This window comes from Falco cherrug, chromosome 12 (genome assembly GCF_023634085.1).
Source record: "Falco cherrug isolate bFalChe1 chromosome 12, bFalChe1.pri, whole genome shotgun sequence".
Classification (NCBI taxonomy): Eukaryota; Metazoa; Chordata; class Aves; order Falconiformes; family Falconidae; genus Falco; species Falco cherrug.
This window is the reverse complement of record NC_073708.1, coordinates 24,204,833-24,231,602: the sequence shown is the minus strand read 5'-3', so window position 1 is coordinate 24,231,602 and position 26,770 is coordinate 24,204,833. Positions and strand designations below refer to the sequence as shown.

General features: G+C 39.8%; 1 protein-coding gene across 2 annotated transcripts in view; it reads left to right on the top strand.

Moving 5' to 3' along the window:
* EIF2B3 (eukaryotic translation initiation factor 2B subunit gamma) overlaps positions 1-26,770 on the top strand; it is a 102,281-nt gene that overhangs the window by 2,524 nt on the left and 72,987 nt on the right. For both annotated transcript variants that reach the window (XM_055725018.1, XM_055725017.1), the window contains exons 3-5: positions 450-589; positions 17,237-17,396; positions 23,040-23,151. In XM_055725018.1, coding sequence (XP_055580993.1) covers positions 450-589; positions 17,237-17,396; positions 23,040-23,151 — 412 coding nt within the window. The remainder of the gene's footprint in view (positions 1-449; positions 590-17,236; positions 17,397-23,039; positions 23,152-26,770) is intronic.

The following is a 26,770-nucleotide window of genomic DNA, read 5'->3' as shown; positions in this document are numbered from 1 at the left end:
CATTGTATTGTAGTACTGTGGCTGGTGGTATTGTCCACAGAGAATTATACATGGCCAGGGTGGGCAAAAAACAAAGCTCTAGTGTTGGTGACATTAATACAGGCTCTCATTGGTCTGTTTGAGATCATATGGTTTGAGGTTGCTTGCTAATGATAGAAGATGCTTCTGTTCTGTCTTGCTGACTCATGCCACTCACATGCATACATCCATTTCAGTAAAAACCTCCACAAAGCAGGAGAGATTGTTTCAATATTCATTAGAAGTTTAATTCTCTTCTTCAAAACTTACTATTGCCAGAAGAGTTTGGTTTGTTGTAGAACGCAGTTATGTTACTCAAGCCTTTTGACAGTTCCATCAGCCTTTGTAAATAAAGAGTGTATCCTATTTGTGATGAATGGTTTTTGGGGGTTTTTTTCTGCTTGATCTGATCCCACTTTCCTCTGTCCTAGAGGTCATTGTGATTACAAGGAAGGAAATCCAAAAGATGTTAAACTTGGACACAAAAATGAAGCTGGATTTTGTGTGCATCAGTGACAACATGGACATGGGTACAGCAGATTCACTGAGGCATATTCACCAGAAAATTAAGGTATTACTGTCTTTTATTGAGCTTGACTGGAAGACATTTGTTTGTAATGATTTTTTTTCATCGTGTTTTAAGAGTTGTCCCATGTATTGATATTGCAGGTAACCAAACTTCAGAAAAGCTGAATTTTGTAAAGGTCAGCTCATGGGGGAACTCAAACAAAGACTGTAAATGAGTAGAACTGACAGCGAAGAAGGCTAGAGCAGATCCAGGCTGGGCACTGGCTGCTTCTTAGTGTGAGCTTTCTGGCAGGTTAATTAAAAGGTTGGATTTGTTTATACATTTTTTGATATGATAATGCGATCGCTGTTGTCCACTTAGTGCTTGGGGAAGTAGTTCTGCACAAATGTTCTTTGTAATCTTAACTTAAGCAACATGCCAGTATGTAAGGAAGTTTATGTTCAGTTCTTGGCCCTGCCGTAAGCTTGTCTGTGCCGTTATGCAAGAGACTTGCTCTGTGCTTCAGTTTTTGCTTTTGCTATGCTTTGCTGTATTGGTTATATGGTAAGCTCTTTGGTAAACAGTGCCCAAATGTGATAAAGGGCTGCTGTTGTAATAAAAATGCCAGTTTATAGAATCTTAATTTCCAGCTGTGCAATTAAAACACTCCCATGTAAGGCAGAAATGTTGCTCAGAGCTCTTACCATGATCTGGGATGGAATTTTATTTTGTCGTTGTCATGCACTTAATCTTTCTGATTTCTTCCCTGCCTGTTTAGGCCATCTTAGCCAAACTGGCTATTTAAATAAAGGTTGCAACAGAACATCAGTGAACCATTTAAGTCCTGAGGTGTCTTTTTTTGTCTTCAGGCTCTTTTTGAAGATAATAAACTGCAGTATAACAGGCTGTGTAGTCCCAGGAGAAGGACTCTAGCTGAGACAAGATGAAACTTTCCAGGCACATATGGGTGTCTAGATGGCATAACGAAAGAGATTCTGCGAGGGATTGATGCACAGACTAGAATAATTTAGAGGGCAAAGAGAAGATATAAAAAGGAAAAGCAAAATCGACAAAATCAGTTTAACTTAACTGAATGTTTCTGTCATGTGGAGAATTGCTCTCTGTCATAACTTAGTTTGGCAGTATTTTTTAATTACATACATGCAGTAAGGAAATATCTCTGCACTGCAAATGGTGACCCTGACCTTACAGTTTTATTGCCTGATCACAGTGATCAGTCTGGCTGGCTGAGTGTCCCTCTTTTTGGTAATTCAGGCAAATTTGCTTAGGGGGAGGCCTGGAAGACAACAGTAAAGCTTGGGGAGGTGAGAAAACAGACTGTGTCTTTGGGGGCGGCAGTGTTGATCTTCTGTTAATTTTTCAGAAAAAAGACTTAGGGAAGATGTGAGGTAGTATTGGAAAACATGCACCTTTTCTTCAGCAGCTGTTGTGTTTGAATAGCAGCAAGTGCTTCTGCCGCCCTTTTTATTCCATGTCTTGCTTGCCTGGCCAGAGGGGACAAAGCGGTCTCTTATTTGAAATAAGCCTGTACCAAGTTCCTGAGCAGATTGCTGCACTGTGTGTTTTGGAGTCATTCCTCTAGTAAATGCATAACACTGGTACACCCTTTTCAGGGTATACCCTCTCCTGTGTGATATAGGTGAGAGAACTACACCGTGTTGAGGTCGCTGAAAAGCTGCTGTATGTTGGCTGTGTCTGTACTATAGTGGGAGAGGGATGTCACTGAAGAATGAGTTTCCCTGGTGAAAACAACTGCTGCCTGTGGCCATAGTTTGCTGACTTTTTGCAACCCATGCCAAAAGTCTGATGAGAAGTTTAAACTGATTGCTGAAACTTAGTTGTTGCAAACTGAGTTAACTGCCCACAGACAGAAGAACAACTATGCTCAATAAAAATGAGGTAACATGGCACAGTATAGACAGCTTGCTTGTGTGCAATGCAAGCAACAGGGGGTGCAGCCAAGATTATAAATGCACAGTAAGAAATACATCTAAGGGTAGCTGAGCCGCTGATCACAAATTCTGAGATATGCATAAATGTTGGACCACTGTAAAGCATAAAATCTCATGACCTGCTGCCTTGTCTAGCATTTGACTGAGGGAGTTCCACCAGTGCAGCATTGCTGCTTGCTGTGCCTGCAGTTGCAGGCCTTTTTGTTGTGTTGCACCTTGGTTAATGAAGCTTGATACTTTACAGATTATATGTCGAGATGAGATTTACAGAATTGCATTCAATAGTAGCATGAGAATACATATGTGCAAAGCCTGTCAGGGCTGAGAGAAGGTAGCTTGGGCAGGTAGGACTGTCTTGGTTAACAGTAACAAGCAGCTGACTACCAGTCTTAGTCTTCCCTGGTTGTTCAGAAGTTCACGAGCGCACACAAAAAGCCTTTCAAGTTTTTGTTTGCTATTCACCCACTCCACACACACAGGATTTTTGACATTTTTACTTCAAGAGCTGATACAGTCTTCTGGTTATTTTTGATGGAAAATTGGTATATTCCATTAGCCTACACCTGATGGACAATGTAGCATTAGGATTTTTATGTTCATTACAAGTCTGAATGTATCCTTTTCTTGGATCCTTCACACAACAAAAGATGATAGCTAAACCTGATTCTTAAAGGCACCTGCTTGAGAAGTAATGAACAATGAAGAAGTTGGTATAAGTTGCACTTTCTGGATTCATGGGCCTGGCTGTCAGTCTGGTCTGTTCTTTACCAGTAGGTCTTTATTTGACTTTTGTAGTGGGTTGTTTTGTTTGTTTTCACTTAAACATTCAGGTCTGGGGTCTGAATAACTAACACCATTAACCATTATGTCTTCACAACTCTTTAGCTGAGAACTGAGGCTTAACGAGGTGCAGTAATTTACCTAGGATTGTTAAATAGATTTGTAACAGTACTGGAAACTGGATGTCTGTCTCAAATCTGTCATGGTTTCATATGTAAGATCATCTTTCTATACTGTGTGCATATGGCACGCTTTGTTTCCCCACCTTGAAAAAGCCAGCAGGACAAGAGATTAAACACAAGTTGAAGCTGTTTTAAATGGAAACTACTGAAATAGAAACTTCAGTAGAGCTGCAGTCCATTACCTGAATTGAGAGTGCTGATTTTTCTTCAGTGTGTGCTAGATTGTGACTTTAAAAAGGCACTCAGTTCGAGAGTGTGTCTGTCTAAATGTAAGTAACTGAAAAATCATTTTGCAGCATACGAAGTAGAAACTGATAGGGATTTTTTTTTTTTGCTTGTGTTCATATTATTTTTGATTGGGTAATATAACACTTATCAATGTTTTGCACTAAGTTGAGCACTTAAATTGATGATGTCAAAAAGCAAGAAGTGGGTATAGGAGTTATTTGTTAAATATTTTGTTTTATACAGGGATGTGAAAACAATTTGTTTAAGGTCTTTTTGACAATCATTGATCAGATCCTTTAATTACTCTCCTGTGGACCATCCCAGCATTTCCCTAGAATGCCGTTGGCTTCAAGATCCTGCTATAGTTTCTGTACCTTGTGGCAGTTTCCATGACTATTATTTTAATATCCAGTCTTTGGTTTTTATATACTTTTAATATCACTCAGTTTTATTCTTTTGGCTCAAATTTTAAGTTCCTAGTTTTCTGCTCATCTTTTGCAGGACTGATAATGAATGGCTTTTGAAAATACGGAAATGAAAGTGAAGCTGCAAAGGTTTAATTCTTTTCTCATTTATATATAGGATCAGAAGTGGTAGGACGTAGACCGTGTAGACTCACAGTTGATGGTGTAATAATGCTGTTGTAACTGCAGCTTCACCATCATAGGGGTGTTTATAGGTCTCAAGATTAAGAGGCTTTTAAATGAGATCAGTGTTTGGCATTTTTAGTAAAACAGTATGTTCAGCATACTGCTGTAAAATAAGGATGATATCACAGGTGTGACAGAGCAGGTGATAAGGTGTAATTTTGTAACTTCCATGTTCTTGTTTTTATTTATTTTTTTTAGCATCTAAAGCTTTCTAACTGCCCAGAACAGTATGGAAGGAGGTCTCTGTAAGAGGTGTGGCTTTTATTTTTTTAAAATCATGTATAATTGCTTTGTCCTCAATAACTGTCACTATTGGTAAGCAGCACTGGCTGGAGCTTTGACATGTTTCAGTCTGAATAATAGGGAAATTAGTAAGAGTCTTGACAGTTTGACAGTTTCAGTGGTGATATCTGATATGCTTTCTAGCAGGAGAAGAGATGCGAACACTGTCTGCTGCATGCTGCGGTAGGAGATGATGTGGTTTTGTAGTTTTGTTTTGTAGGCAGCTCATATTTCAGTGGTGATACACCCCACCTCACCCCCAATTGTGGACAGTCTACTGCCTTTTAAAAAGTTGACTTATTTTCATGTCTCTTGTAATCTCATGTAACGAAATCCCCTGGCTCACTTGGGGAGGCTTTTTCCTCTGTCTGGTGTTAGTGGACACACTTTTTTTCAAGTTACAATGTAAAGTCTTCTGATATGTCCATCAGGGCTTTTTAGTGGGGTTATTCCCTCCAGTATGTTGTTCTGTGACTTCTTCAGTCCAGATTTATGTCTTCATTTATTTGACTTCTACTACCATTCTTAAAGGCCTTCTCTTGCAGTTCAGTAGACCTCCTTTGGATCATTCACAGGACCAGTATGCAAAATGTATGTGCAGAGACTTGCCATGTTAATAGCACAGTAATAGTGTCAAGACTGCAGAACTCATGATTTGGGGGATTAGTAACAAGAAATTGTAATAGGAGCTAGGAGCCCAAGAGTAAATTGCAGCGTCTTAGAGTGTACTAGTTGAAATAGAGTGATGGTGGGCAGCCACTCTGAGGGAGGAAGGAAAGGTAAACACAAGACTGGAATGTATCAGGTAAAAGTATTTTTTTATGGTAAAGATGAGAAATCAGTACTATTGCTTAAGGCAATGGGAGGATTTTTTTGCCTAGAATACTGCACAGGTGTGGAACTCCGATGCACCAATGTGGAATAAACACTAGAAGAGGAGATATTCAGAGTGGAATATAATTGGGTTTAAATTTGCTGTGAGAAAACAGGCTGAAAATTACAGAAGGTTTTTAGTTGTTGCATAATAGAATTGTGAAATGGTCTTCCAGAAGGAGTAATCAAGACAAAAATCCCCTAAATTTATACTAGAGTGAGAAGCTGGGGTTTTTTGTTATTTTGGTTGGGTTTTGTTTGTTTTATTTTAAATAAACTAAGTAATGTGTACCTGAAATGGCAGCAGGCTAACCTCTGACTCTGGAAACCCCTTTGTGAACTGTGTTTCTGTGACTTTCTGCTCGTACCATTCATCAGACTGCTGCAGACCTTTTTGTGAGTTGTAGATTATTGTTGATGGGAAAAAAAAGGGGGGGGAAAAGGCAAGGGTTGAGGAGGTGTCACTGTAGTTTATAAATGAGCTCCTCTGAATTTAGGCATCTCTAATATTTGACCATTTTGTTTCCTGTGCCAAATTTTACCAGACCCACACAGCTGCTGTCTGGCGCCACCTCCCAGGCTGGGGCCTCTCCAGGCAGCAGGTTGAGAAACCTGGTTAAATCATGAGTCTGTGTTTCAGTCTGAAACAGGAGGTGGATTGGGTGTGCCTGGATCAAGCATTTGTCTTCGCTGAGTCTATATTATTTTCATCTTCTGTTAAGCATTTCTCTCCCTTGTGTCACTCAACTATACTCCAGCCAGTGATTAAAATGTGGTGTTCCAGCAGAGTAACAGCGATGGAACAATTTCACATTTTCCTTCCTTTATGAGCCCTTAGTTGTGTTAATGGAAGCCCTGACTAATATGGTGTGAATTAATCAGCATGTCTTCTGCTGCTATCACTTGTGAGTGCTTGCGTGTGAAATGTTTCATCTCAGGTGGTCCACCTGGTTTTCTCAGTTTCAAAAAGTAAGATTTGAAAGTAATACAGCTCTTAAAAAGCAAAGCAAAACAAACCCTAAAAAGCTACCAAAAAGAAGAAGAAAAACCAACTTTCTTTGAACAAATAAACAAAGATTGAAACTCCAGATTCTTCTCTTGGTATGTGCATCTTTGGGAGCCATGTTGTGGAAAGTGTGATGTCACGGTGGTGGTCTGTATGCTGCTGAGGGTCACTGATCCGTGGAGTCTTGGACCGCATGGCTAAGCGCTTCACTTCCTCTGTTGAAAAACCTCCTTTGCAAACACATGATGTAAGTAAGCTTGCTGTAACGGCTGGAAGGTGCAATCTGAATCCTTTTGGTACAGCTGAGTAGAGTTTGGTGAGCATGGAAAGAAAAACTTCAGTCCCCACAATACATAGTTATGTATTTTTTTTATACTGTCAGTGGAAATAAAAAACCAAATTAAATTCATTTGTAAGAGGCAAGGTCTTTATATATAAGAGCAAGACTCAACTAAATATTCTGTTTATCTATTTTGAAATAGTAAAACCAACTTAATCAGTTTTTTTCCAGCAGACCTGACGGAAAATACTATTACTGGAATGTCTAAAATGGAAATAAAAGTTGCTGTCTTGCTGTTTTTTCTGATTCTGCCTTTCAATGTTAGTGCTGCGTGGGAAAAGCAGATGTATCAGATGGTGGGTCACAGGGTGTGTAGCATCTTGTTTCCTTCTCTACCTCTGATTGAAAACTGCCGCCACTGAGGCACTAGGCAGAATTTATTAGGGATTGCATGCTCAAGTCCCATTCCCAAAGCACAGCTGATTGCCTCAGTAGAAAGCAGCTATACTGGCAGGTGCTCAGGCTGCTGATGTTGCTGGGGGGAATGATAGTGCTGCCTGACTGTGTGCTTGATGAATGTGTCCAGGACTTTGCTCTGATCTTTATTTTTTCTGGCAGGCTAAGAATTAGAGAATTAAACAGTTGTTGGTGGTTGGTGTGTTTTCTGGGGTGGGTTTTTTTGGTTGTTTTGGGTTTGTTTTGTTTTGTTTTTTCAAGTTACTCAGCTTTAGAAGAATGTAGCTACTTAAATTAATTGTTTTGCTGCCAGGGTTTACTATGGATCAAGGCTAAACCACCAGAAGTTTGAATGAGGCAATTAGCTTTATAGGTTAGGATCAAGAATTTTTATTAGGGCGTTTGCTATTCTGCACATTGTTGGCTAAAGAAGATGCCTTTGTTACACATGCAGGCAAAACCTTAGGTGTTTTGCAAGGAGTCATTGATAGACCTGAGGTGCCTTTCAGTTTCAACTGTTGCATCTTCCACTGCATGTCCTTATCCTTTTCATGTTCCTGGCAAATGGAGGCCTGTGCTCGTTATGTTAACCAATGCCTCTTGTTTCCATGTAGAAGTCAATTGTCAGCATTTCTCTTATATTGCAGTATATATTTTCATTTAGACCCTATGTGATTTCTGATGAAGTACATGGATTCAACCTATTCTAATCGCAGATATGGTAATCTCTTTGCACGTGTATATAGCTGAAATACTTTGTTTAAAAGTGTCCTGGTAAAAATCTTTTCCTTTTCATTATTCAGAAATAAATAGAAGTTAGTGTTCATTTTTGTAAATAATCCTTCATTTTCCCTGTTTAAAGTATATACAGTCTTCTTGTGTACTTAACTTACTATGCTATGTGTTCAAGGAAAATTTCAGCTTTAGTAAAGGAAGCTCAAAAAACATTTTGCACTTTGTCTTTAACAACACTTTCATGGACACATGAAGGCAAAGAAGAGTTAAACATCCTTTGTTATCAGCTTATGTTTTGAGGCATAGGAAGCCTTTTACATGATAAGTCAAACTTCAGGTTTATAGTTTTCAAAAGCTGTTCTGTGTTGAATGTTCAAAGAAATGAAAAGTCTGTGCAAAATGAGTTTGTGCATCTTATTTTCTTTCCGAAGACAGAGTTAAGATATTAAGAGTGTGGGGGGAAAAGGTTAGTCAGTGTCTTCCAGCTGTCATTTTTCCTTGGTGCTGTCAGTGGAGAGGGCAAAACCTTGTGCCATGTATGAACCTTGAAAATGTGACTGTCACCCATGCCTGGGTGAGGGCATGAAGGGTGGTGGGAAGGCATCACTGATGTCCTGGACTCCACAGAGCAGGAGGAGTTGTGTAGGGGCTCCGCTGGATGTTGCTCAGTGATGTACTTGTTCTCAGTGTTAAGTCACCATCTGGTCTGGTGTTTTAATAATTTTTTGCTTGTTATTGCCAATGTCCTTGGCCTTTCCCCATGAGATTCAAGGTCTCCCTAGCTTCAGGTAGGGTGATACTTGCAAGGAGGCATTCACAGCTGTTTGTACATTTTTCTGGAATAATATTGCTGTCTGCAGCCTTTTCACTTTTTCTAGCCTGCATGATTTCTACTTGTGTATTTTCCCCATGTTTGGATCTGAACAGCCCTTCCTTCATTGGAGGTTGGGGCTTTTCATGGCATTTGTGGGCTGTACAGCTGTCACTGTTGCAGGTGATATTCCACAGTAAGTATTCATCATTTGAAAGAGGAAATTTAATTGTTTAGATCAAACACAATTGCATGTGTTGACCCAAGTACATAGTTCCAGTTATTGGGGAATGTGGGAGGGAGCAGATGCCAAACGTCAACCCATGGAGTTACTGTACTAGAGAGGATTTTTCCCTGTGTCTGTTTTTGTAGCCTGGTACAGTAGTGTAGCATTGATAATGGGGAGGTGGTGCTGTGAACAGCACAGGGTGTCCCAGAGGCTGTCAGTTTGCTCAGCACTGGTTTTCTGTAACTGTTTGATTTGGTGAAAGCCATGGTGAAGAGTTGACTTGTAGGACGCCTGGATTTAATGTTGCAGTTTTGTCATGTTATTGTAACTGGGAACCCCAAACCCATAGAGGTTACCTATTCTTTTTTCTCATTTCTGTGCTGAAAAGGGAAAAATAATTGTGTATTCAGATTTTCTTGAAACAAATTGAGGTATTCTGCACTATAAATTCTCTTAGCTCCTTTGGGATGATGGTGAAAATTCTGAATGTAGACTAATAGTGCTGGAAACAGCAGTGGAGGTCTTGAAGTTTTCATAAGATTTTTCTTACAACAGCAGTTGCTGCAGGCCAAATATCACTGGAAAAATTGGAGAGGTGCTAGAGGAGAAATAGTGCATGGAGGATAGTACAGGTATCTACTGTTCAAATCAGTACTTTTATTTAACATAGTATGATTGGTTTTTACAGGGAAACCCACCACATTTGAACAAAGCTAATCAGGTTTCACACAAGTGGACTCTCACTTCATGCAGGCTAGTGTGAAATAGCAATGCCATTGAGCTGTGTTTCAAAGAGCATTAGCTTTTGCTAATAATGCTTTGCAGAGAATTAGCATTTGGGTTTTCTGTTGGAGCAGGGTTGAAACTGGGTGTTGTGTAATGATTTGGTTTGACCTTGGAAAGAGTTTCACACCATTTTTTTTAATTTAAGATCATGCTAATACTAGCAGTGGGATGGCAGAACGATTCCTGAGGACACATCCTGTATATGTCATGGTTTTCATTTGTAGTCTGGTTTGAGACTGCAAGGAACCATTATGATCCTCTCGTCTGTAAGGGAATTTGCACATGGTAATTAGGGCTCTTAGCCCCAAAACCTACAGATGACTTAATGTGTTTCTGAACGATAGCAAGGCTTTATTCATATATTCTACTAGATGAAGAGGCTATTATATTGTTTGGTATTTTATTCCAGTTTATACTTATTCTCCCTCTTAAACCACTTTGTCTTTTATTTCTGTGCTGAACGCTGATTTCTAGCCACCGAATCCAGTTGTACCTGCTTTTTGTTGTGTGGCTGAGAGATCTGCTGTTTAGGTAATTGCAGGCTGTGGGCGAAGGCCTTCTCTCTGTTCAGTAAGTTGAGCTGGTTAAGCTTCATTAGGACTAGTTTTTATTATTATTGTTTGTATGACTACAGCACCTGACTGCCTAAGGCTCTGCTTACATTAAGCGTTAAGCCTGGGCTTGAGCTCTGGGCTTTGGCAGCCAGCCTGCTGTGCTGCTGCTGTTGAGATTGGAGCCCGACTGCAGTGTTCTTTCTGTTCATGTGAGGCAGAGTCCAAGATCAGCTGCGCAGCAGATCTGGTAGCGCTGCCGTCCAGGTAGTCCTGGAAACCTGCCTTCCAGGAACAGGAGTGACGAGGAGAGTGCCATTTGTTTCTAGAGCTCTGCCTGTGAAGCAGTTTGTTCATGCAATGCATTGAGCCAGGGGAGAATTTAGCTTGCCAGTCTCACCCTCCATGAACTGGTGAATTCAGTCTGGGTTATGGGGTGCTTCCCTGAGCTTTAGCAGGCATGGTTCTCATGAGTGATGGTGCGTGCTTTCTGGATGCCTTTAGATGGGGGGAAAAGAGTCTCCTCTGTGGCATGCTTAGGTTCTGGACATAAACCCAGGAGGTGACTCCTGACCTCAGACAAATGAGCAAGCCTAGCAAGACAGGCTGATATGTGTCAGTATCAGCCTGGTGCCCCAGTGTACTGATAGTCTGATATCGTCCGTTTTCTGTAAGTGTAAGGGTAGTAGATTTATTTTTAAAAAAAAAAGTAAAAAAAGTTGATGGAGCCTAAAACCATTTTTTTTAGAAGGTACAAGTAGGTAATAGAGTTGGCAGCCTTTATTGAAGTAAGGCAGAAGTAGATTTGGTAAGTACATGGTTAGTGGAAGGGATAGGCTATTAAAAGGAGGGTAAACAACTTGTGCTTGATATGACAGAAAATGGAACCAGTGAAGCAGAGTGATGTGGTTGGAGGAGGAAGCGTGGAAAATGATTTTTGGAGTACTATGTAAGTAGGACTAAGTTGCATTAGTTGGAGCCAGAGGAAAAGGTGGATTGCAAAGATTATGTTCCAGACCAGAATTTTTACAGTTCAGTGTCATATCAATGTCCTACTTTGAAAACAATCTTAATAAGCTGATGAACTTGTGTTCATCTCTAAACTTTTGCTTTTGGTTGCTGGTAACTGAATTACCCTTTTCCACCCTATGTGTCAGTTTGAGCAATAGGTAACAAGACTTCCTCCTGGGAGGAGACAGGATGCCTTCTGGGCTTGAATATCTTTCCTGTTCCTAACTTATATGTATGTAAATTAAAAAATATTGATTTTGGATGGTAGCTCTTGAGATACAAAGATAACCTAAAATGGTGTTTTCATTGTATGATCCCATCTGATACAACACATAGGATGAGCCATATGATGGGACTGGGGTTAGGTCTCCTCCCCAGCTTCTGGCATCTTTCTTCCAGCTTTGTTTGAGAAGATAAACAGTGATGCTGACAGGTTACATATGTGAAGGCATTCACATTGCCTTAAGATATCCTCACCTGATGAATTCAGGGCCGTCCAAGAAATTAAAAGAGACTCCCTTGGCTCCTGCATTAGACTTTTCTGTTTTCTTTTAAAAAAAAAAAAAAAAAAAAAAAAGCTTCTTTCACATTACACGCTGTCTTTCAGAAAAAAAAAAAAAGTTTCTTCCATTTTTTAATGGGGAGAATTTGCTGCTGGATTTCAGATGGAGGCACATCCTGTGCCTCCACTGCCCTCTGTCCTTGAGAAGAGTTACAAAGGTGCTGGTCTACAGCAAACTTGCTGCTGCAGAATGAGTGCACAGTAGGTAAGTGCTTCATGTCTGCTAACAAAGTAGTAAATCATTATTTTCTTCTGAATCTTGCTATCAAGGCCATTACAAAAGCAGAGTGGGAATTCCCAGCCAAAAGCAGCCATTTTGGTTGGTAGCTAAAAAGATCCTACAGACATCAAAAAATAAATGAAGTTCCCTGCTCCAGTTACAGCAACAGCCATAGATCTTCAAAGAGGTCACAGGTGTGGAAGTTGGAGGACTCTTAATGGAGACTAAGATAAAAAGGCATTATTTTTTAAAGCCTTGAATGTAAGTTTCTGATCTGAAGAGTGGTGAGTGATGCAATTGCTTGGAGGTATCTTTGGCTTTGCCTGGAGCATGCTAACAAGCAATCAAAATGCTTGCCCACAGCCAAACTGTTCTTTCCCTTTCCACTCTTTAGAATAATAAAAGCATTACACACAAACCCCACTGTTAATGCAACATGTGGGTGAAGTTCCAGGCTATTGTGTATAAAACTCAGTCTTAATTCCAGCAGTAATTATAACTTGTTCATCTTTCCCCTCTTGTATGGTGACATCGCAGGAAGTGATGCAAAGTTCTCTGTGCATGCGTTAACTTAGGCTGAGTGTAGGAACAGTGTCTATCTAATTTTTTGATTATATTTTTTTCACTTCTTGTCAGTCTCAGCTGTAATACTCTGCAGTTGGAAACTTTCAGCATTTATGTTTTGTCTGTCTTCTGTTAGGAGCTGGGTCTACTGCTCATGGATATTTTGCTTCTTTTCTGTTTATAATGCGATCTAACATTTGTTTTCCTCTATCTCTTGAGGCTGATTTTGTTCAAATTGGAAATTTCCTTGCAACATGTTTCCTCATCTTCTAGTTTGCAGTTTTTGAGGCCATCGGCAGTTTAGGCTACAAGGTCCTGCCCTTGTCCATACTTAGCATAGAAAATGCCATTAAAAATGAATCATTTGCTGCCAGCTATCTGCGGTAACCTTGATATCTCCTGTTTGAACGGAAGGGATCCAGCAATTATTGCTGAATATGAAAGAGTTTTTAGCATTGTCTTTTGTGTGCAGGGTGTGAGAAAGTCTAAGGCTTTTTATTTATGCTGGTATATTACACCATATAATTGTATCCATCTTTTGATCTGTGGTATGAATTAGTTCCATTGAAAACATGTTTTCTATTTTTAAATTGGTTGTCTTGAACTCAGTTCTTGAAACATTCTGCTTTTTGGTCTTGTTTTTGTGTAGATTTTCCATATTGTGCTGGGTTCAATATAATTGTTGACATGCTAGTTTTGAGGGTTTTTTCTTTACTATTTTTTTCTCTATTTTATATGAATCTCTTGATGTTTTATGTTACAGTGCTGCGTTTATCCAGATTGAATATGTAAGTTATCTCATAATATGTGAGCATTTCACAGTTTGGAAACGTTTGATGGTGAAGTGCCATTAGCCAGTGTTATAGAAAAGGAGAGCAGAGATCTGGAGGTCTTAAGTGCCGTGTTTCCATACTTGATTTGACTGAACACTCAGTGTTCCATGATAGCTAGACTGGAAGCCCAGGGCTCCATCCATGGTCAGTAGGACCAAAGAAACATCTTCTTGAAACTAGATCATAGGTAGAATGATCTCTGCAGAACCTCATTTTTCTCCATTGATCAGCAGCCAAGTCTAAATTCTGAACTTGAGCGCGTAAATTGAAAATTGGAGGTTAAGTGGGATTACAGAGGCCCAAGTGACTCTTCCAAGGAGTGTCATGTTCTTCTCTTTTCTGTGACTCCTGTGATGCTCAGAAAAAACTGTAAGCTGTGCTGCCTGCAAGCTAGGTCTGCTGTACCTGCACCTGGGTAGCACTGTAGTGTTTTCTTGTGTTCCCCAACCCAAAGTAATTTGTTGTTCTCTTTTATTATGCTTGATGGTATTTTCACCTGGTCTGTTCAGCAGCTTCTGTGGTAGAGCCCTGGCCTGTAACAAGGGCTTCTCTGTGTCATAAAAGTAGTAAACAAAATGGCACATACCAAGTTTGGCAGAGCAGGAAAATGCCAGAAATTCCAAGCATTTGTTTCATGTCCCATCCATTAGATGGTCCTCCTTGAGTTAAGACCCTTTCCGTGTCCTTCCTGTGGTTGTAATGGGTGTTGAGTGTGCATTTGTGCATGTGTTTTTCTGCCTTTGCAAGTGGTTCTGCTTGGGGTGTGTGCTTGCTGGGTTTTTTTAATCAGTTCATGTTGATTCTTATCATCTGTTTGTATAATAGTTTGGGGTTGATGTAATCATTGTTACATGTAGTTTATTAAGAAATGTATATGTGTGTGTACTTAGGTGTTTGCATAATTCATGAAGTCAAGTATGTTCACATACCCCTTGTTAGCACATGAGTGCATGTAGTAAGTACGTACTTCTCTTTGTATCAGTGGCTCATTGGGAAAGGTGCACTTTATTTATTTGGCATGTATATATGTACAAAACCCACAAGCTCTACCATTTATTTTCTTTCTTCTACACCCACCCTAAAAACGTAAAGAAAAACACACACTTCTGCTAGGGTTCTAGGATAGTTTATTTTTTCATTCAGCCATTAGTTTATTCGTTCAGGAGTTGTACACTGGAAAAAAAGTGCATCCATTAGACAGTGAGGGCTTTATTGGGGGGGGGGGGGGGGGGGGGGGGGGGGGCTGTGTTTCAAAGGGGAGGCTGTCAAGTCCCAAAAGAGCCTTTCATGGTGTATTCTCAGCGTGCTTCTGAGGCCACTGCTCTGCTCATCAGGAGGAGAGGCAGAAATGTGGGCTTTACAGAGCAACTGTGTGTTTCACTGGTCCCTGCGCTCACTGACGTTTATTTACATATTGGGAGAGTAAATGGGTAGAACAGATGGCAACCAGACATTTGGTGGTTCTGTTCCCGTATGCTCCTCAGGGGTCTTGCATTCAGTTTTTGCAAAAAGCTTGTCTTATAGTGAGGAGAAAAAACCCAGGAGCCGGTTCACAACCATGAAATGCTTGTTGGATTTTTGTTATAGTGACAGATTAAAGCATTTAGTAAAATGTGAAATAATTACAAGGTTTGTTTTACAAGTCTAGATACTTGTTCCTTAGGATAAATCCATTGGTCTGTCTGTTTCTCTCTTTTTATTATTATTTCTTATTTCCACCACTGGAGTGAATGCATTTAGATTTGAAGCTGGTGATCTCTTCCTTCTACAAACTGAGTTTGAAAAGTACAGGTCTGTTTATGTGCGCCTTGGATACCTTTTGGCCTTTTGTGCAAATACTGTAACTCAGTTGTGCTCTTGTAAAAATAAAATATCTGAAAATTTTGCAGGCTTTCCCAGGATATTTAATATATATTTCTTCACTATTTACAGTTATGAAGCTGGAGATTTACTTCCATACCAAGTTGAATTTTTTTCTTACTTTCTTTGTACACACTGGAACGTTGGAGCAGGGCAGCTTGCTTTAGTGGTTTAGGTTGTTTAGGTTGGGGGGGGGTGGGGGTGGTGTCCCAATATGTGCATGTTGTTTGTTTTAAGGAAGTGATAATTAAAGCACTTCTGGGCAAAACTGTAATATAAAATACACATTTTGAAAATACGTTAAAAGGGGTGATGCAAGTCAGGTTTTGAATGTGTAAAATTCTCAACCTGCACATTGTTCCTTCCTGTAAAGCAGCCAGGTGTTTCTCAGTAAAGTGGGGAGAAATCAAATGGAAACTGAAGAGCTTGACCTTTTGCACAGCATGCCAAATCAGCAGTTCTAACGGTTTGTGATGTGATGAATTCCAATGACTTATTGGTAAACACAAGAAATTGGCTAGCATTTGTAGGAGAACCTGTCAAATAATGTACATACCAGACCTCAGTTAGTCTTACCTACAGTGTGGAATCTGCTAGTATTAGATAGTCTGTAAAGCAAACCTTTCTATAATAAGTCTTTCTGTTAAAAAAGGTCAATGCTAAACTGGTTCGCTTTTAATGAAAAAGTAGAATTACTGATCCTCCATGAGTTAATACTGGTTTTACCAAGTATTTTCTCGTGCCTATCGTTATTTAATAATGTCTTTTTAAAAGACAAAACTAAGAAGCCATGTCATGCTCTGCAGGGGGACTTACCACAGTAGATGGTAGCACAAAAAGTGAAAATGGTAAATGTCAAGAAAGAAACACTATCTTCTTTAGAAGGTTGATCATTAACAAAAAATAAAGTGGAAACTTGCTGCTTTTCTGTAGGCCATGCTGCACAAATATTATGTTAGGATTAGTTTAAATGAAGATAATTGCTGAACTAGTAGATTTTTGGCAGTATATTCCACAACCCACGTGAAATACAGAAAATTGTTTCTAAGTAAGAGTATATTGATAGTGTGCATGGTTAATGAAGCTGCTAGGTCTCGCTCAATATGTGACAATGTTTCTGTGATATATGCACAGTTCTCTTAAATACTTTGTGAGGCACTTTGGAATCCTTTGAGATCAAAATTAAATAGGACCTAACTTCCTCTTTTTTTCTTTTTCTTTTTTTTTTTTTTTTTCTTTAATATGGTCTTGCTGGTTTTAGGAAATGTATTTCTAAACTGAGCCCACCATCGCAGTGCAATTACTGAGTAAATCACATCCTAGATAGTCTTTGCTTTTTTTTCCCTCCAGTAAAATAACATAGTTTAAATATCTTTTCCAGCGGTTTGTAGCCAGATGCAAAGTCAGCTAAAAAAGATTTCTTCAGAAAGATTTCTTTTCTACATCATTATGTAACTAAAAGTAGCAGTTGTAAATACTGCAGAATTTCATGGCAGTCTTGAAAGCCGTGGCTTCTGTGTCCAGGTTCCTTCCCTTAGGAGCAGATGATGGCAGTTTAGATGGTCACATATTCTTTATAGTCCAGAGCTGGATAAGCATTAACTAAATAACTAATTTAGTAACAGCAGGACTCAAGAAAAGTGAACTGGCGAAACCCAGTAATGATTTTCGGAAAAGTATGGACCCTGTGTTTTTTAAAGTAAAAACCAAATAAAATTAATTTTTTTAAAAAAAGGAAAAAGTTATGAGTGGTTTTGTTGTTGAGTCCTCAAATGCTAATCCATATGTGGTCATTTGTATCTCTGAAAGGGTTTGGGTTTTTTTTTCTTCTTTGACAGACGGATGTCTTGGTGTTGAGCTGCGATCTGATCACAGATGTTGATTTATATAAAGTTGTGGATCTCTTTCGGACACATGATGCTACTCTCTCCATGCTGATGAAGAAAACTCATGAACCCACAGAAATGGTACCAGGACAGAAAGGGAAAAAAAAGCCAGGTATGTAGATAGGAATACATACATTTATTTATTAATAAATTATAGTGAAACCACTGGTATGTATGATATGTTTAGTTATCAGTCCCAGAGCGAAAGAAATAAAAAAGCTACAGATACCCTATTTTTCCTTAGATTCCCTGGTGGGGGTGTGACTTCTTTTTTTCCAGCTCAGAATTAAGTATTAGACTCGTGTAATCTTGCAGGCTCTGATCCAAAGCTCACAAGAGTTAAGGGAAAAGCTCCAGGTGACTTCAGTGAGTTTTGGATCAAACCCTAAATTTTTGTTACATATGAACATTAAAACCGTTAGGTTTTTCAAGAGTGCTAAGCATCAGCCAAATTGTAGCTGGGAATTCTACCACTTACTGTAGGGACCAGCATTAGGTGAGTAACAAATACTTCTAGAAACTCTCCCCTCTTGTGGTATGTACTGAATTACTCTTCTGAGATCACATGCAGGAGCCTTTTGCTAGGCAAAATTCCCACTGATTTCAAGGACTTGGTTAGATGCTTATCTTGTCCCTCTTACCATAATATCTTAGTACCTTGTAATCTTCAGTGTATCTATTCTCACAACACTGCTGTAAGGCAGGGCAGGGCTATTATCCCCATTTTACTTATATGCTAAAAGTACTAAATACCATACAGTTATTCCCATACCATACCTCACATTTTCTTTTAATGATATCTGTTAAATTGCTGAGGCTTGATTATTGCCAGCTTAGTGGGTCCTGGTCCATGATTAAAGCTCAGAGGCATTACAGTAATATGAATAAGAAAGCATAGCTTCAAACTGTTTGAGAGGGGAGTGAAATGCAAGCCAACAGTTGGACTACGTGTGTGTCTGAAAGTGGAGGAAATGTGTTTTTAAAAGAAAGCTGCTTAGACTCTGCATGAAAAGATTTTCTGGAGCAAAGTGTAAGGTTAGTAGGGCTGAAAGCATTTAGGACTTGGACTCTCAAACAGCTCTGAATCCTCTATTTTTGAAAAAGCAATCTAAGTGATAATGGCACATAAAACATTGTCAAGAGCACTACTACAGCCACAGAGTTGAGCTTTCAGGAGTTATAAACTAGTGGGTTGGTGGTTAAACATCATAGAGCTGCCCAGTATGTGAGCTCTGAGCACAGAGCGAGGATGAGGAGGTCTATGAGGATAAACAAGATCATCTGAAGATTCTTCACAATTGTAAACACATCAGGTTGCACATACATTCTTAATTCACTTGGTTTTTAATGTCTGTGTGCTTGACTTCCATAGCATAACTCTTCCTATGTGACTTGTTAAAATTTGTGTGTGATTTCTCAGATCTGTGAAAGACGAAACTTGAAAACATTAAAATTCCATTATGTGGAAGTGATTTGACACCCACAGTGTCTTTCTGTGGGTCTTGATGCTAAGGTCTCCTACTCAAAACTACTCAGCTTGAGCTGTCATGGATAGCACTAGTAAGTTGTTCTCTATGAACTGCCTTGGATGAGACATGAACTCTACCAGACCTTTCTCAATCATTTGCTGAAAACAGGGGAGTGCCAAGACAGGAATTCAGCGTTTTTCTCCAGGTTCTGGAGAGGGGCAGTACGTTTTAGGGAGTATCAGACCCTCCTGCCTTTCATTTCTACTTGACTGAATGCGTCCTGTTGCTGTCAGCATAGTCCTAGCTCATCCCTATTTCTTTTCCCATGCTGGCTTCTTGCCACCACCAGCCTCCATTCTTATTCTTTGCTAAGTCTTGGGCTTCAAGGATCTTTGTCAAGAGTCCAGCATCTCTTTCTCTTATATTACTCTTTTCTTTCACTACCAGTCCCATTCCCTGTTCCGCTTCTGACTTCTCATCTCAACCTGCTTCATTTATTTGCCAATAATCACCCTTTTTCCTTCTCTTCTGATTCCTGTCTCTGTGGTCCAGTGTCCTTTCACAGGCAGTCCCAATTTCTACCAGTTTTCAGGGACTGCTTTCCCCCCTCCTTCCAGCTTGTTTTGCAGAGTCCTCATTTTTATGCTTTTCTTTCCTCTCACCCTTGTGAGCTTATGAGTTTTATTTCCTTGTAAAAAACAGGTTGCAAAAACAGCACATCAAGCTTTTTCCCCTGGAGCAGTCATCACAGCGTGGCTGTGGAGTCTCATGGCTTGTGTGCTTTGCTTGTACCACCTCATGGTTACAGAAGACCTTATATGTCACCTGCTGTTTGATCAGTTCTAGGAACTGAGGAATTGAAACAACCTTTCTTTAAGAATAACGTGTAAAAAAATTTGCAGCAAAAGTAAAAGTCTTGAAAGAGCACATGAAACTGCAGTTTTTCAAAGATTTATAGTGGAGTCAGATGGCAAAAAGTACACTCCTGATACACAGGTTAGCAGCGCTTACTGAATGTCATGCTGCTTCTCTGAAGAAGTGGAATACCAGAGCTTTTCAAGGGAAGGGCCACCTAACCATTTAAGCTTATACTAAACACTTTTTTTTTTTTCTTTAGCCTTAGAAGCAGCTGAACTGTTCTCACTGAATTTTCCAAGCATTCCTCTTAAGCCAGGCACCTGGCATTGGAAATTTCATTCCAAACAGTTAAATGTGATGAAGCTTATAAGCAACTGAGGACAAGATACTAACATGGAATGTGCTAGGCAGCTTTTCATAGTATGTGGCATTATCAGCGCCTTCTCTAAATGTGACATATACATGCTTCTATGTACTTGCACTGTACTGTTCAAGTGTTTGAAATGGATCCTTAGTCCTGACAAGCCACTAGATACATCTGCAGCTTTATTTATTGTTTCACGGTTCCTACAAATTCATTCACTTTTTGAGAAGGAGCAAGACTTTTATTTCACATGTGTCATGGAATCTGATATAAAGTTGTTGCTTTTGCAATATTATTGAACATTCAAGAACTGTGGTAGAAGGAACAGTTTTTAAATTAACATGAATTTCAGTGTTAAGCAGTTATCAATTCATACTGGTGGTTTCTTGAAATGCTTGACATTACTCAGCTGCAAGTTGCAGAGTGAAGTTCATTGGTTTTTATATTTTTTTATGTTGGCAATAATAATCTCATTGGCTTTTTTAATTGATTAATAAGAGGCATGGCAATAAAAGATAAAAAGGCAGAGTGCTAGTGAATGTTAGTAACCCAAATAAACAGAGTGTCAGGAGTTCAGACACCCAGAATGGAGCCATGTGCTTAAAGATGACCTGCAAGGGACTGAGTGGAAAAGAGTGTCTGAACCTTTCTGTGTATAAAGAAAGGCAGAAAAGATGGGGATGGTGACTCTTGTCTGCTTGTTTTTCTTGTCTTGAAAGCAGCAGGCATGTCATCACTGGTATTCCCTGTGTTTGCCAGAAGACCTCTTGGTGGTCTTGCAGGCTGCATCGTGTGAATTCTCTCCCTTTAATTGAAAGGGTGGGGATAGTGAATCTTTAACAAAGGTGTCTTTTTCGCAAGTGTCAATTAATTACATTTGATTAAAAAGCATTTTAGAAAATCTGACTGAAAATTATTTCTTCTCATCTCTGAATTGCTCAACTTCCATTCTTTTGTGTTGTCATGATTTCTTTAGGTCTTTAAAGCCCTTAAAATTGGTGGGGATCTAATTTCTAAGGTAATTAATAAATGGCAATAGCTATGTCAGATCCTTATTTATCTGTTTTGAGGAGGAAAACCACATCCTGCATTCCATTTTTATACTTTAAACAATTTTGTAGTTACCATCACTGCAGCCTTAATGTTTTTTTCTCATACTTATCTTGCAGTGAGTTTGTAAACAAGTTGTGTTTGTCGTTCTGCTTATTTACTCCTTAGTAATTAATGCCAGTATGATTTGAAACAGCACTCGTGTATCTCTGAGTATGACTGATTTTAGTCATAAGTTTCGTCTTTTCTAAATTACAAAAGTAATGCTGTTTATTGCCAGCATACAGGGAAAAACCTGACCTGGCATCTGCTACAAAAAAAAAAAAAATTTAAAAAAATAGTGCTCCCACAGGGTTTTGCTGTCTGTTTCTCACCTATCCACACAAGTGAGAGAAACCGGTTTGGTGGCATGTACCATGTACCTGCTCTTGTTGTCATCAAGTTTCCTTTTTTCCTTTTTTCTTCTTACGTAGAGCTTTGCTATAGCAGTGTAATATGTTGTGTTACTGTGGGAACAGTCAGAAATGGGCAGCCGAGACCTGAACTTTGAGAGAAGTAGCTTGATGGAGGAAAACTTGTCACTGTTGTGTTTCTAGCCTGTCAGGAGATCCCAGTTAGGTGGCAGTGGCAATGATTGATTAGTCCCTACTCTCAAACTTCATCACCCCTCCTTCGCATGAGTTTCAGCACTGCTTTCAAGACTTATTTCTGAATTCGTACAGCAAGTGAGCTTTATCCTAAACGTACTTAATTTCTTATGAAGTTACATGTTCAGGCCTATTTTTGTACTTCTTTGCTGTATTATTAATTTCTGAGAAGGGATGGGGGGGATTCGTAAAGAGGGTATGTTTGATCACTTGGATCAAAGACTCCCAATAGGAGAACTTTCAACAGGTGCGTAGATTTGACTCTATTTTGATAGCTATTGCTATAGTAACTCTGAAGGAAAAGGTAAAATAAAAAATGGGGCTGAACTGGGGAAAATGGGGTTAAAATAGTTTGGCTGAGAAAAGATCTTAGAGAATTAACTACTTAAAGAGCATGCTGTTACTCCAGTGTGGTTAAAAGCTTAGAACTTAGGAGATTGAGTATTTGCCAGTTTGGCCCAAAATAATAGTATTTAGTGGGAGAAAAGAAGGTTTTGTTCAAAGTGTACCATGGCATTCTTGTACAGTCTGTGTTCCTGTAATGATGGTTGCCACCAGAGTGATGGCTTATACTACAAAGTGCAAGTTACAATAAGCTCCCACCACTGCATTCAGATGTTGTGGAAAACTGTTCAAAAACAAGTGCTTTACATGTCAGTAGACCAAAGTCACTATTGATACACAGTCAGTGATTGCAGGAGGTGGGAATTGCCACAATAATATATGTGACTATGAGGTATTCTCTTGGGTGGCGGTTTTATAAATAGGTCTTTAAAGCAAGTTAACCCACCCAGAAACATCAGCGGTAGGAGTGTTAGAATCTATACTTTTATGTGTTTTTGTGTATGTGATTTAAGTTTTCTATTGCTATCAGTATTTATTTGAAATAGGAGATCAGTTGTAAAGTAGTTATGTCTTAACTGAAATAATAATCCTCTCCAGACCACCTGATTCTAATGAGTGATTTACGATGGGGAAGAAGCAGTTGGACTTTGAAGAACTCTCTGCTTGCCTTGGGTTTGTTGTTGTGTAAATTCAGGTACCAGTTTTTAAAAAGAGAGAGAGACAGAAGGAAAGCACAGCTCAACATGGGAGTGTTGCGTGTCAGGACTTGTAGTTGGCATTTTCATAAAAAGGATGCAAAAAGCTTGCAGGGCCAGAGTTGTGAATGTTATGCTGTGTATCAACTACCCTGACTGAAAATAAGTTAATAAATATTGTGGGTAACTTTCGTAAATTCACTGATTTGCTGGGTTAGTCTGAAACCTAGTATTTCATATTTCGGGGGTGGTTGGTGGTCCCATTTGTCTTTCCAGCCTGCATTAAGACAGGGTTATATAATGATTGTGTTTGATTTTCTACTTCAGTGGAGCAGCGTGACTTCATTGGAGTGGATGACACAGGAAAAAGATTGCTCTTCATGGCTAATGAAGCTGACTTGGATGAAGAACTTGTCATTAAAAGATCCATCCTTCAGAAGTAAGCTTATGAGTCCTTGTTACAGAAGCTGAACGTGGGATGGGGGAAAATAGCTGTGTACTAGGAGTGATGGTTAAAGACCAAGTAGGATGAGAAGGGAGGAGGAAAAGCAGCTTCTGCAATATTCAGGGAGCAGTATTTTATTATTCATTACATCATTACAACCAGCTGATAGGCTTGTCTGATACCTTTATTGTGAAAAATTCCAGGGACAGAAAAGGAATGGGTGCAAAGGTAACTCCTTGAAATGAAGCCAGTATTATAGCTCAGATAACAGTTTAGATTCAGAAATGGTAGACCTACGTCCATAAATGAAATGCTAGTCTCATTGGCAAAGTCCCAAATGGATTTACAGACTATCTGAGCTAGGCCCTCAGGATTTCATGGCACTCTTCTGCATATAAGGTACAGAACCTCAGCTATCTTTGCGGGCCCAAAAGGATTCATTAGAGAATCCATGTTTATATCCACCATTAAACTGCACTGGGGACTTGGATGAACTTATTAAATACGCAAGACTAGCGAGCTTCCTGCACAGTGTAATTCATATCCATTAGTAGAAGAAGGAAAGATGGCTTGTTGCTCTTTACGCTGTTCTCAGCAGTGGTTTTAGTTTTCTCAGACACACGTTGTCTGGCATCTTCTGTAGAAAGCTCTGCTGGCTCCTTGAGAGGCCAGCCTTTGTAGTCTGTCCCAGGCTGACAGACTTTCACCTCTGTGAGATTAGACACCTGTGGGGCAGCCATCTGAGAGCTGGGAAATTCATCCATGTGAACCCTGTCAGTTAAGGATGCGGACATCTGGGGTCTGCTCTCAGATAAATCTCTTCTGTGAAAATGCCTCTGGTGTGTGCTGTAGGCCACAGCTAGGTGTAATCTTTCCTTGAACATCCCGCTACCAGATGCGAGGGAGGTGCTGTATGCCCATGGAAAGATGAATGCTCTTCTGCCTAAGTTTAAGGATTACCCTTGAAGGAAGGTAGTCAAGAGTGAGCCTGTTAACTGCTGTGATGGAAAGAGCCTGTCCCAGCACGTTTCCTCCAGTGGGGCTCTCATGGGTTTTTCTTGGGCATGGCAGGGACCAAACTGCAGACAAGCCTTCTGTATGGTTCTATATAGGCTGATCTGCGTAGTGTAGGAAGTTCAGCACTGTTGCATTCGGTGGTTTTGCACAAACAAAGGCTAATAGATCTATGTAGGGCTAGAGAGGAATATTTTTATCTGTTGTTAGTCGTGGGCTTGTCTTTATGGTTTTCTCCTAGCACTAGCATGGCTGTGGTATAACAACTTAGAAATTGCTGTAACATGTGTGATCTTAGTTGACCTCTGATTTTACAGGTTCATCTAACCAGAGGATTCTCATTCCTGTTACCCTATAGCTAAATTAATCAGGCTTTATCCTGCAGGCCAAATGTTGCTTTTAGGAACACCTGTTCAGTTACATTGTCTTCAGCAGATCTTCTTGAGCATAACTGTTTTGTGTTTGGTAAATGTAGTGTTGGTGATATACAGATGGGATAAAAATCTGTGTCTCCCTGTCTTTCTTAGATTTCCATATGCACAGCTATGAAAGGTAATGTAAAGTGTTAGCTACCCTTCAAGTAAAGCCCATAAATGATATGGTAGTCTGGAAGCACAAGGAGAAAAGATCTGCTAAGTGTTAAAAAGAAGGGCAAAAAATTAAGATGCTTTGAAGCATCACGCAGAAGCATTGGGCCAGTATCCACCTGGGTAAGCCTCTGACATCTGGAACTGCTTGCTGTGGGTACTTGTGCGCTCTCTCTGTTTTACAGCTGCCATCTTGGAGAAGCTCTGAGGGAAGCAAAACAGTATATGGAAATTGTCAAGTATTTTCAGATGAGGCAATTTCAGGGTAGCAACAACTGTGGGAGCTCTAGGAAGACAAAGTGTTGGCAGCTAATGATGTTTTAACCACTGTGTTGTCTAGACCTGCTGAAGCCCTGAGTTTCTCATGTGAGAAACAAAAGCAACACTTAAAATGATCTTTGAAGTCTTCTTTTTTTTTTTTTTTTTAATACATCATAGTAAAGCAAGGGGGGGGGGGGGGGAGCAAGCCCAATCTCGCCATCTTCATGGATAACTGGAAGTGACTGCCTTTCAGCTACCATGTTGGCCGTTTCTTGATCTCTGGACTTTGTTTTGATGAAACAACAGGCTTTGTGGCAAGATGGGAGAATTTCCAGTACACTCATTTGTTCCTCTGTAAAATACAATAGACATCTTGAGGGTGTTTCTTTTGTTTGTTTTGCTTTTAATGGTCCCTTTGAAGGGCTATAGTGGTCTTGTTACATGAACTCTAGAACTCGTTCTGTGCTTGTTCTGCTCTTCAGATCCTTTTCTTTTTCTATTTTCTTTTTTCTCTCCCTTTTTAAGGAGGGAGGTGGAAGGAGGGGACAAGGAGGGAGTGGTGAAAGGAATGGGAAGAGGGAAGATTAGCTTTTCTTTAAAGATAGGAATCTTGTTACTGGTAAAAATCTAGATCCCATACAGAAATGGTTCAAAAGACCTTTGGCTTCCCCTCCTCACAGGAGGGAAGTTGTTGACAAAACATCCAAAGCTGTAGAACGCTAATTTAAATCCTTGAAGAAAAACCTTTTTCCTGACCTTTGCCTTCCTCCTATCATTGGATTTCACGCTCTTCACTTTCCTGCCATAAAAGAGCAGCTGGTGGGGAGGGACAAGGGAAAACACACATTCTCCTGAGTACCTGTTGAGTATTAAATATTTATTTGCTCTTGACTCAGGCATTTTGTAATAGAGTGTTTCAGAATGAAACATTTTAATAGGATTTCTAGGTTTGTGGTATAACCTGTTATTCTTATTCTCATTTTGGTTAGGATTTCTTTTCCAGATTTGTTGTTTTGATTTGTTTTGGGGTTTTGTGAGTTGTGGATAGCCATTCTGGTTTTGAGAATGCCTCTCCTTGTTACGCCACAGAAAGGAGTCTGGATTCTGCTCCTCTGGGCAAAGCTTTCCATCCTTCCCCCCACCCCCCCGGTGCTGTTAATCACCCTAATGACAAGTCCCACAGGTAGCATCCTCTCTCCAGTAAACAAGTGCAAAACAGTATCAAATACATCCATCCAGATCCATTCAGGCACGTTTTGGTGTGCATCAGGGTAGGGCAGGAGACTAATTTATTGGTGGTGCCTAGAGAGACTAATGCTGCTGGGGGAAACATTTTCAAGGAAATGGTTCCCTGTTTGGGTAATGAGAGCTTATAAAAAGCCATGAACAGCCTGTGCATGTCATTCACTTTGGCAAATAGTTGCAAGATGAGATACGAGAATGAAAGAAATACAGTTTGGGGAAGTTTTGAAGCCAACAGGGCCCTTTGAAGAGAAAAAAATAAAGTTATGTGCTCATCCCTGGAGTCTGGTTTTGCTGGTGACATCTCTCTGACTTGGATCTTGACAGGATGAAGGAGTGAGGAAATGATGAGAATTCCATAGCTGCCTCCTTTGCTTTCGGAGGGGGCAAAAGTATTTGTTTTCAAAGCACGATTACAATGGACAGGGAGCCTTTTTGCTCCACCTCTGATATTTACGGTCATGCAAAGTGAGACAGTAAAAGACACCTGTTGGAGCAGGTCTAAATTT